General features: G+C 46.2%; 1 protein-coding gene across 1 annotated transcript in view; it reads right to left on the reverse strand.

Moving 5' to 3' along the window:
• The window catches only part of ZFYVE26 (zinc finger FYVE-type containing 26), a 67,444-nt gene that overhangs the window by 14,075 nt on the left and 41,426 nt on the right, over positions 1–11,943 (reverse strand). The window contains exons 27-33 of the mRNA XM_019969101.2: positions 11,788–11,886; positions 9,229–9,392; positions 8,063–8,199; positions 6,114–6,145; positions 5,197–5,333; positions 3,938–4,158; positions 69–216 (exon numbers count right to left, since the gene is read on the reverse strand). Of these exons, the coding sequence (XP_019824660.2) occupies positions 69–216; positions 3,938–4,158; positions 5,197–5,333; positions 6,114–6,145; positions 8,063–8,199; positions 9,229–9,392; positions 11,788–11,886 (938 nt within the window). The remainder of the gene's footprint in view (positions 1–68; positions 217–3,937; positions 4,159–5,196; positions 5,334–6,113; positions 6,146–8,062; positions 8,200–9,228; positions 9,393–11,787; positions 11,887–11,943) is intronic.

The following is an 11,943-nucleotide window of genomic DNA, read 5'->3' on the forward strand; positions in this document are numbered from 1 at the left end:
CACTCTCCATGGCCAAGGAAAAGAGGAGGAAGTAACTCACTGGGGCAGACATCAGCTCTGTGCCTCACCTCAACACCCAGTTGGTAGTACTCAGCTTCCAAGAGCTGGTTCCTGAGCCTGGTTACCGCAGCTGGTTGCAAGATCTGATCCAGAGATGGCACGTGGCGATAGGCAGCAGCAACTAAAATATTCAGCACATCGACCTTGCTGATGTAGCTACCAGGAGGAAAAGGGCATGGCAGTGAGGCTCCCCAGGGTCCTCCCAGCAACAGTGCTGCTTCAAGGTTCCCTATTTCATTTTTAATGTGAAATGGGATCATGAGAATTGGGAGGTACATGGGCGAATAGGTGCTGGAGTCAGACGTTCTGATTCTCAACTTAATCTCTTGGTGGCTCTATGATCTTAGGCAAGTTAGCTAACCTTTCTCTGCCTCAATCTACTCATCTGTGAAATGGATATAACAGGGGGTTTTAAGGATAAAATGAAATAACTGAAGGAAAAGACTTAGGATGGTATCTGGAGCTTTGCAGTAGATTGCAGTAGATGTAGTGTTAGTCGATCAGTGGTGTCCAACTCTTTGTGACCCTATGGACTGTAGCCTGCCAGGTTTCTGTCCATGGAATTCTCCAGGCAAGAATACTGGAGTGGGTTGCTATTTCCTTCTCCAAGGGATCTTCCCAACCCAGGGATCGAACCCAGGTCTCCTGCACTGCAGGCAGATTCTTTACCATCTGTGCCACCAGGGAAGCCCCCCCAAGGAAGCTTTCAGGAACTCATTAAATGTTAGCTATCAATACGTGGAGTAGGGACGTTCTGGAACACTCAGGTCTATTTGAGGCAAGGCCTTTACATTGAATGTTAGGAGCTCACAGGCTACCCATTGCTTTTTGGTTCTCTGGAAGCCTATTTGGGAGAGCGCATACAGACTGTATCAGGGGTCTGCACCTCCAGTCAGTATGGAGGTCACAGCACTACCATCCTCTGGAGTGCTGCTGGGCAGGGGCCTCCTGGCCTTTTGGATTCTCGTGCCCTGGACTTGACATCCTCTATCTGGGTCAAGGATGGATACTGTTACTAGGACTGCTGCCTCTGATCTTACTCCGAATATCTGGTGATTGCAAAAACCTTTTAAAGACAGACTCCAGAAAGCTGTCTGGGATCATTCTGTGTGGTCCTACCTGAGACAGGCCTACACTCAAGGTTCTTGACTCTTGCATCAGATTCTATCAAAACCCTTCCATGGATCCTGACTTGTCCACTGATTTCCCTGGAAAGGGATTCAGCACATGAGTGAGTCTCAACGAGTCAGGGTAGGGCAGGGGACGTTACAGTGTGTAAAAGCAAGTTTGGTATTATCATGTACTGCTGCTGCTGCTGCTAAGTCGCTGCAGTCGTGTCTGACTCTGTGTGACCCCATAGACGGCAGCCCACCAGGCTTCTCCGTCCCTGGGATTCTCCAGCCAAGAACACTGGAGTGGGTTGCCATTTCCTTCTCCAATGCATGAAAGTGAAGAGTGAAAGTGAAGTTGCTCAGTCGTGTCCGACTCTTAGCGACCCCATGGACTGCAGCCTACCAGGCTCCTCCGCCCATGGGATTTTCCAGGCAAGAGTACTGGAGTGGGTCGCCATGCCTTTTCCGACTAGATACGTGTAATAGGTGGTTTGAGCTTCTGTCTTTAAACATTATTTGTCTATAGACTCTTGAGCGTCCCTTGGACTGCAAGGAGATTAAACCAGTCAATCCTAAAGGAAATCAATAGTCATTGGAAAGACTGATACTGAAGCTGAAGCTCCAATACTTTGGCCACCTGATGTGAAGCGCCGACTCACTGGAAAAGACCCTGGTACTGGGAAAGACCGAGGGCAGGAGGAAAAGGGGATGACAGAAGATGAGATGGTTGGATGGCATCACCGACTCAATGGACAGGAGTCTGAGCAAACTCCGGGAGACAGTGAAGGACAGGGAAGTCTGGCGTGCTGCAGTCCATGGGGTTGCAAAAAGTTGGACATAGCTTAGCAACTGAACGACAACAATTTGTGTACTGGAAGAAGGTATTTAAAACAGTGGAAAAATACTCTGCAAACCAGGAGTTCTCAATACCCGAGAGAAGAATCTATTGTTGTCAGCAACTGGGTACAAATGCAGCTAATGTGAGGACTCCAGGGTTGGGCGGAAAGAATGTGCAATTTGAAACCACTGCTGTTACGGGGCCAGCAAGCCCAAGACACCTGGGGGTGGATGAGAATCCTCCTGAAGCAAGGCCCTCCTTAATTTCTGCTTGCTTAGTCCAAAGTGGATATTGCCTCCATCTGTACTGGATTTTGAAGGAAGTTTAGGACTTACTATTAAATTTGTTCTGCCTCCCCACAATCTGAGTATCTTTTTTCTCTTAATAAGACTGTATTTCATTTACATTTCCGATATTTGAGAAATATTCAGACATCTCAAGATTTTTGCCATTAACTCTGCCTTTTGCTATATGGGATGGTTTCTGTTCTTTCCTTCTCTTCTCCCCCATTTCTGATAAATTGGTATAGTTTTGGTTCTTTACATGGTTATTTAAAAAACTGTATTTAACATATTATATTCCTCTTTTTTTGTCAACTTGAAAAATGATATAGAAACCTTTGTCTCTTGATCAAGGAGTAAAATTAACTCCTACATATTTCCTTCTACTTTCTGTCCCACTTCTTTCTGCCTTTCTCAACCTTCGGGTGTTTGTTAATATGAATAAAACTGACATTTTTGGAGTACACAGGCCCAGTTCTTAGCCCTTTATATGGTTATAGTACTCACACTTTATCCTTATAACAGCCATATAGAATAAATATCATTATTATCCCCATTTTCCAGAGGAGGAAACTGAGGCCCAGAGTCATCTAAAGTTACAGAGCTCTAGGAAGTGGTGAAGCTGAGCGTCACTGTACTCTCTGTGACCCGGTGAGTGTGCAGGCTGGTACTCTGGGCAAGTGCCTGAAGCCCTGACACGTCAAAGAAAATTATGCTCTCTGCTCTGAAATCTGGGTAGGACTGAGTGCTGGGAACATACAACATGAGTCACACATTTGGGTGGGTAAGCTGGAAACTGGGAGTTTTCAATGTCAGGTTAACAGAGGCAGAGCAGGTTGTGCAGGGGCCTGGGGCAGAATCCTCCCCTTTCCACAGAGACTTCTATTTTATGACTCTCATTTCTCCCTGGGATGCAGGGACAGACCAGTCCACAGTGTGCTTCAAAGATCTGTCATCCACAGCTCCCTGAGGCCACACTCTCAATTTGATCAAGACTAGGTAGAGTTTTGGTTAAGGCTAAGGATACATTTCCTTGTCTTTTTTTTTTTTTTTTTTTAAATTTTTGGTTGCACTGAGCAGCATGCAGGATCTTAGTTCTCCAAGCAGGAATCAAACCTGCAACCTCTGTGGTGGAAGATTGGATTCTTAACCACTGTACAGCCAGGAAGTCCCAGAACACATTTTCTTTAAAAGCCAGAAAGTTCCACAGGGACTAAAGATGTTCCCCTAAATTAATTTTAATTACAAATTAGCCAGTCTTTCTTTCAGACCGGGTATAGCTAGAGAACCTTCCTTGAGGACCCCTCAGGGAAAGGGAAGAACTGTCTCGGGAGGGTGAGGAGGACGGCTTGTGGTCTGGTGATGGCATTTTGCCAACGTCAGACGGGATGCAAAACAGTTCAGCACGTCTTGTCAGAGGATGGGGAGGTGAAAACTCACAGTGGGATCAGAAAAAGAAGCTGGATAAACATGTTGTTTAGTCGCTAAGTTGGGTCTGACTCTTTGGCGATCCCATGGACTATAGCCCGCCAGGCCAGAATACTGGAGTGGGCTGTCACTTCCTTCTCCAGGGGGAGTTCGACCCAGGGATCGAACTTGCATCTCACGATCACCAGGTGAAAGAAGAGGGACTCACTTCCGCTTACCTGTCACAAAGCGCCAGGTCCTGGCTCTGGCCTGCCTTGACGAACATCATCTTGGCGCTGAAGAGCAGCTGCTTCATGATGTCCGTGAGCAGCCCCGCATCCACCTCGGGGTTGGTGAGCCCCTGGGACAGCCTGCAGCAGTGCTCGATCAGCTGGTGGCCACAGGACACGCTGTCCTCGTGCAGATTCAGGATGGCAATGCACAGGGAGGCACTGGGGGCCTGGCCCAAGCGGAAGAGGAGAGAGGCACACCGTGAGTTCAGGGGCCAGGTCGGTCTTCAAAGGCAGCTGGGGAGGCAGGAACTCTACCCATTTCAGGAAGCTTGAAAAGCTCAGGTGGAAGAAGCCAAACTCCCACAGAGCAGAAGTGGAACTAAACCTATTTTGGAAGTTCTAAGTCATACTCTGGCTGCTAGGCTTTGTCACCTGACTGGGAAGAAGGCAGCTGTGTCCACGTGTCACCTACTGCTTGGGAATGTCCGGAGGGGCCCTTCTTTTCCAGTTTACTAGGAGTTCAGGTACTCTTTGATGCTGGTTTGGACAACAGTTGACTTGCTTATTTAGCTACCTGGAGAGGTCTCTGCTTCAAGCCACTGGACACAGTGCTGCTAAAATTAATATTCTTAAAGCACATTCCATGGCCCCTCATGTCTACCTAGTACATATATCTCACTGCAGAGTGTAAGGCCCTACACATACGTAGCCCATTTCAACCTTACCTCTATTAACACCCCATGTTTCCTCCAAATTAAACCACTTCTAATTCCCCAACTATTTTGGGCACCGAGTCTTTGCTTGGATGTTCTAGTTTGGAAATCTTTGTCCTTACCCTATCCTCACTCCCCTCATGACACCCAAACTTCTGCTTGTCAAACTCCTACCACACTTCCCAAGCTCATCTTAAATGCCACGAAGGCTTTCCTGATTTTCTCCTGTGTATTTCTCAAGCTGTTCCTCATTTTGTGCTTTTAACTGGTTTCCTTGCCTTAGCTCCCATGTGATTACACTGTGAGCAAGTGAAGACCAGCCTGTGTTTGCCCAGCTCTGCGTTTCCTGCTATGTGACTATACATCACGTGTGTACGTGTTTTCAGCTGATCAGTCTTGTCTGACTCTTGGCGACTCTGTGGACTGTAGCCCGCCAGTCTCCTCTGTCCATGGGGATTCTCCAGGCAAGAATACTGGAGTGGGCTGCTATTTCCTTCTCCAGACTACACATTATAAAGAAACTCAAATGACTATCCATTTTATCGCTATTACCTGCTCATAGTAAAATTCACTCCGCACCAGCTCATTTTCCTCCTCGTTCAGATCCAAAATCCATTCCACCTCTGCTGCTTTGGGGACTCTCACCACAGCTGAATACGGAGGGCTTTCACTCTTGGAGCTGTCTGGGGCTGAGAAGACAAATACCATCCACGTGTCATTCATTGGCAGCAGCCCAGTTAGTCCAGCCAGTGGGCAGCGTGAGCTGTTGGCAGATCCCTGCCTGCTATCTTAGGGCTCTTTCTTTCCTTTTGGTCCCTTGTATTTCCTTCAGGAGATCACCTTGGGTACCTCAAACTTTCTTCCCCAGGCACAGACCTGGGATGAATGTTGCAATATTTGCCACAAAACCCTGTTGCTTCATGTGAGAAGCCCTGAAAGGTACATGCTTCCCCAGCAGAGGGCTGAGCCACTGGCTGCTCTAAACCAACCTGCCCAAACTACCAACGGTGATTACCAAGGGGAGGGAGGGAGCATTGGGAGGCAGGATGGTGGTCAAGGGGAACCTAGGGGGAAACAAGAAAAATAAGCTACTAAAAGTTAAGGACCCAATTCTTTGGCTACTGGCATTCTCGATGCTGGAAGCTAATGGGCCAGTGTGATAAGTTAATATGATGACAAATCTTAAGGGAAACAGCCTGATAGAAATGCCAAGAATTTTCTTTGGTCAGCCTACTGGACTGAGTTGCCACTGAGGGTGTCAGTTGCAGCAGATATGCTGAAGGAATGGCTAACTTGAGCACAGAAAGGAAAAGTCACAAGGAGGGAGCTCCCTGGCGGTCCAGTGGTTAGGACTCTGTGCTTTCGCCTCCAAGGGCTCAGGTTCAACTCCTGGTTGGGAAACTAAGCTCTTGCAAACCTGGCAGCATGGTCAAAAAAAAGAAGTCATAGGGCATGTGAGTCAGCCTTACCTTCTGCTTGTCCTGGATTCTCCTCTGGTACACTGGAAACAGAGAAAGAAAAGGAAATGCCTGTGAAAACCGAATTCCTCCTCCTCCTTGACCTTGGTATACAGCACTGACATTTACTATTACTGCACTGAAATTATCAGGGACTCATCCAAAACTCTTCTCTCTCTCTCACCTGTCACAGCCAACCACTTACCATTTCTTGTCCATTCCATCTCCTGAATCCCTCTTTAAATATCCTCATCTCTCTCCTCATCCCTGTCTCAGAGACAGCCCTCATCACTCAATGCTATTGCCTCTGCAGTAGCTTCTCAAATGGTCTCCTTGATTCTGCCAATCTATTCTCTACTTTGTAGCTATAGCAAGCTTTCAAAAAATGCATTATGCTATGCTTCTGCTTAAAATTCTTTAATAGCTCCTCGGGGTACAATATTGCACATTTGCAGGTTAGCAGACAAAGCTCCCCATGGAGCTGCCTCTGGAGACCATCTCCTACCACCCATGACCTCTGCTCAACCCATAAAAGTCCTATTCACACTGTCACAGGCTTTGATCAAGTTCAATTGGTGCCGTTAACCACTAAATCCCAATGTCACAGGCCAGAGCCCAAGGCTATCACCTGCATGAGGAGCCTTCTGATCAACCAATCCCAGCCCATGCTGCCAAAGAGCAAGCTCCAAGCCATTGTGCCATTCCCTAGGTCCTCCCAGCTCAGATGCCAGCCTCTGAGTCTAGAACCTTAGCCCATGACCTACCTATTTACACTTTTCAAAGGACCCACATTTTCTCCTATCCCTGACTTTGCAGGTGTTATTCCCACTTTTGGGCACACTCTGCTTTGACTTATTTTATCACCAACTTTTCATCCTCTAGGGAGGCTTAGGCCAAGTGCCACACCCCTAGGAAACCCTCCTGATCACTGAGCTAAGCTGGGTGTGTCTCCATACCACACTTACCAAAGGGCTCTGTGCTCTGTGTTTTGGCTATCTTCCCACCAAAATAGGAACTCCTCAAGGGAAAAGTGATTACTGCTGAGTGATTGCTGAGTGAAAGAATCCGTATTGACTGCTCATTTCAAATCTCAGCAGAAAGATAAATGGGTAATTTCCCTGACCCCCACTGGGAGGGAGACAGTGGTATGCCAGGGTCACAGAAACTGTGGTATAAGCAAGGCACGCCTTCCTTTCTATCAGGTCAGTAAACACCATGATAAACAATGATAAAAAAGTTCATGTTAAAAGAAACACAAACATGCGTTTGAGATCGATTTAGGTCTGTTCATAAAACACAAAGAAGTCAAAGTAATTTGGCTTTTGGATAGCTGCTTTGGCTCATATGCCCACACGCACTTAGTTTTACCCTCTTTTGCCGCTAGAAGTAGTGGAAAAAACAGCGACACTGAGCCGGCAAAAATCCCTTGACCTGTTTTGCCAGTGGCGTGAGCAGTTTCTGAGATTTGTCCCTGGGTGAACTGTGTGTAGGAAAGTGTGTGGGGACTCTGAGTCATGGATAACAAGCCAGAATGATAAGGTTGATGAGAGCTGATGTAAGTGAGGCCCCAACATTCAGTAGGTGAGCGTGTCGTTTTGAGTCCAGCTGAGACTGACTGAAGCAAGAGTGGCTGGAAAAGAGGTGAGGGTGTTGGCAAGCAAAGATCAGTGGCCTCAGTTAGGGGACAGGCCAAAGAACCCAGGGCCCTGATCTCTGAACATCATGCACGCACTTGCTCTCTGCTTCTACGCACCCCTACATCCTCTCTCTGATGTCTCTCCGACCAAGGTTGACCATTACACCGCAGGCTTAATGGCATTTCAGTGTGAATGTGGAAAGAAAACCTTCTGTAACTGCTCAGATTTGAGATGCTCTCCCTCATGAGACTTGTAGGTATGTCAGGACCCCGGGGGAGGGGGCACTGGTCACCAGCTGCAGTGGCCCCGCCGTGGGACACTCACTCTTGGTTGAAGTAGCTGTAGCACTGGTCACACACGCGGGTGGGGTTCTCTCGGCAGCCTTCCACTACCATTTTCTTGGTGGAGCAGGAACTGCACACCAGCCGGCCACAGCGGCGACAGTGATGACGCCTGTTGAACTGAGGAGTGTCATTGGAAAGAGAAAGAGGAGTAGGGAAGAGAAAGTGAGATGGCCGGACCTGTGAGCAACCTGTCAATCCATTTATCCTTGGAATGAGCCACCTGTGACTTGCTAAGACTATCAGGTGCTTGGGCCTCTGTTGAGAAAGAACACACTAATCCTTGCCTTCACAAAACTGACGTTTAAAAATCTCTCAGTTGATGGGCAAACATGCCCAAGCCATGGACAGTTTTGCAAGAGCTTCTGACAAGCCCTACCTGTCTGTGGAGGAAACATGTGAAGACGGAATAAAAAGCAGTGGGGAAGAAGTGACTTTCCCAGCCAATGAGGAACACAGTTCTACAAGGTATTGATGATGATGAAAAACTGTCCTTTTTTCAAGTGTTTTACAAATACTGCCTTATTTCATCGTAAGAGGTTGATAGACATTTTACACCTTTTTTATAGAAGAGGAGGAAACAAACCCAGAGAAACTACACCATCGTCATTTTCCCACGGGCTGAGCTGTTATGCCAGTCAGGTACTGTGCTCAGTGTGGTAACGTGTGTTACTATAGTGTTTATGAACCAAGTAATAATCATTGCCCCCAGTTTACAAGTGAGCATCTGAGATGAAAAGATTAATAGTCACATTGCAAGTAAGAGGTAGGGCTGGAATGAGAACTGAAGTCCTCTGGCTCCAGCACAGAAAACCATTACCAGGTCACCTGTCTTATTGCAAAAGACACAAGAGCTGGAAACAAGATTTCCTGATGTGTGGTCACTCCTTCTGCAATACCTCTGCCTCTTATCATTTATTTCATAAGAAAGGCAGAGATTTAGAATTTAAGGCTACTCAAGAGTGGGGGCGGTCTACCCTCTGTCTGAACTCAGAAAATACATCCTGGTCAGGTCAAAGATAAACTCAGTGCCTTAGACCTTCTGAACATACCCTCTCCCTTGGGGACAGGAGGTGACTATAAATTCAGGCTCATGAAGGAGAACTTTCATTTCTCCTACAGGTGAAGCTGGAGACAGATAAGACTTACCATGGTGAAGCGCTCCCTGCGGCAGACCATGCAGACACTCTCACTCTCATCTGGGACCCACTGGTGCCTGGCAGGGGGTGTAGCCGGGGGCACAAACTCCAGTGGCAACTGACTCGGGGGGAAGTTCCTCTCCCTCACACTTGGGGAATGTACAGTGGAGACACCTGGGAGTCAGAGCCAGAAGTCAGAGTAAAAGGTGATTAACAGTCAAGCTGATAAATGACAAACGAAGGAGACAATTAGAATTGTACCATTTTACAAAGCCTCCTGATATCACAGCTCCAATTAATGATCATGGATGGCTGATTGCCAAAAGAGCATTGTGTGGGACTTCCCTGGTGGGCCAGTGGCTAAGACTCTTGGCTCCCAATGCAGGGGGCCTGGGTCCAGTTCTTGGTCAGGGAACTGGATGCCACATGCCACAACTAAGACCTGGCACAGCCCAATAAATAAATACGTCATGTTTCTGAACTTGGTGATTTAAAGAAAAAAAGAGCATTGTGCATTTCCTGACGGAAGGCACAAGACCGCCTATCAAATATACTAGCCAAAAGACACTGAGCCTGAATCAAATCAAGCTTCTAGATCTATCTACAGGGTACTGGATACAGAGGGGACGGAGACCCAGATTACCACAGGGTGACAGTCAACAAAATCCAGAGTGTGGGAAGCTCTATGGGACAAGTGAACCAGTTTCCTTCACAAATAAAAAAAGAGGTAGAGGAAAAAAGAGGGTACGGAAACCTATTGATTAAAAGAGATTCTTATTGAGAGAGAGTTTAGTCAAATGCCATGTGTGGACATTATTTACATCCTTATTCTAGAAATACCAATTCTAAAAAAACTCCTCATGAGATTACTGGGGAAATCTGAATATTGACTGGATAGTTTATAATAATAAGGAATCATTAATTTAGTTTTAGGTATGAGAATGATGTTACGGTTTTGTTTTATATATGTCCTTACCTTTCAGAGATATATACTGTTTTTGGGGTTTTTTTGCGGGGGGCCATGCCATGCAGCTTGTGGGATCTCAGTTGGCTGACCAGGGATTGAACCCAAGCCATAGCTATGAAAGCCCTGAACCCTAACCATTAGACCACCAGGGAACTCCCAAGATAGACACTATTTCATTTATGAACAAAATGGTATGATGTCTAGGATCTATTTCAGAATAATCCAGTAGAGGGACAGGGGTACAGATGAAACAAGAATGGTCAGACTCAGATGATAAATATTGCAACTGAGTAATAGGTATGTGACACTTCATTACACTATTCTCTCTACTTTTGTGTACTGGAAGTTTTGTATAATAAAAAATAAAGAAAAAATTAAGTACACTAAAGCTGCTCAGGCTGCCTTATGCAGATTTGTGCAGCTGCTCATATCCCTGTATACCTGAGCCCTTCTGTCAGGTCTGCTGATTATCCTGAAGCATGGCTCCTTCTCAAAGTTGGGCCACAAAATGCCACTTTGCTCTATGGTATCTAAGGAGAAGGATGGTATGGTACCTAGCAGAATGATGTTGGCACGTCACAGTAAAAGAGAACTGGGAACACAGTGACTCTTAGCAGCACCCAAAAGAAGAGGGATTGTTGACCTCTCCCCAGGAGCCTGTTCTCCTGACTGTTGGCAAAACAAACACTCGCTGAGCGTCTTCTGAGTGCAGCCCATTGGGCAAAAGTCAGGAGACTGGAGTGGAAGGGTGGTGAAAAGGGGTGACCGAGAAATGGCAGGAGACTTCAAAGGCCTTGCACCCAGTGTGGGTGACAGGCGTAAATAACTGCCTGCAGGACTGGGCCAGAATGAACATGACAACTGAACAGTCGATCCTCCTTATTGGTAGATTCCGTATTTGTGAAGTGGCCTACTTGTTAAAATCTACTTTTAACTTCAAAATCGGTATTTGCATTGCTTTTGTAGACACATATAGAGTGGTGAATAATTGGAGTTGCAGGCTTGTTATTATGCAGGTTCTCATCTACGGTTGAGTAAGGTCATGTTTTGCTTCCTTATACAGAGCAGACCAGAGAATGGAGCCAGCAGAGGACAGTGCAGCAGGGAGTGCAAGAAGCTCACTTCTGGGGATGGCTGGACAGGGTTTGAATCCCAAATGCTCAATATGCATTCGTGGATGGGGTGACTTCAGGCAAGTCACTTTAACACTCTGAGCCTCTTTTTCTCTTTTGTACAATAAAGAAAATAGAATCTACTGGGATGAACTGTCTTCAGTTTGAGATTATAATGTATGTGAAATGTTATATATACGTATATATACGTCTGTGTACGTACAAGCATACACACACATACAAGCATATTTTCCCTAGGAGCAATGGTTCAGTATTTGCTAATTCATTGTGGAATCTTCATAGATATACTATTGCAAATAATAAGAATCGTTCATATGTTGAGTTTTCTGGGATATACAAAGCTGGAACAAATCAACAAAACCAATAAGAATGTTGTGACTGGAAATGAAAAAAGCAGCAAAAGAATAAAAAAATCAGAGTAAGGCAAGACTGAACTGAAAAATGGGTAACTCTCAGAACTCATTCTTACCAGGAGCAGTAGCAGAAGAGAACTCGGCTGATGGTGACCTAGACAAGGTCTCGAGGTCTGAAGCCTGACTGACAATCTCCTGGAGGTGAATTACAGAGTCTGCAGGGAAGGAAAGTGTTGACAGATCATTCTACCATAAACAAACCTTACTTGTTT

The sequence above is a fragment of the Bos indicus genome, chromosome 10, assembly GCF_029378745.1.
Source record: "Bos indicus isolate NIAB-ARS_2022 breed Sahiwal x Tharparkar chromosome 10, NIAB-ARS_B.indTharparkar_mat_pri_1.0, whole genome shotgun sequence".
Taxonomy (NCBI): Eukaryota; Metazoa; Chordata; class Mammalia; order Artiodactyla; family Bovidae; genus Bos; species Bos indicus.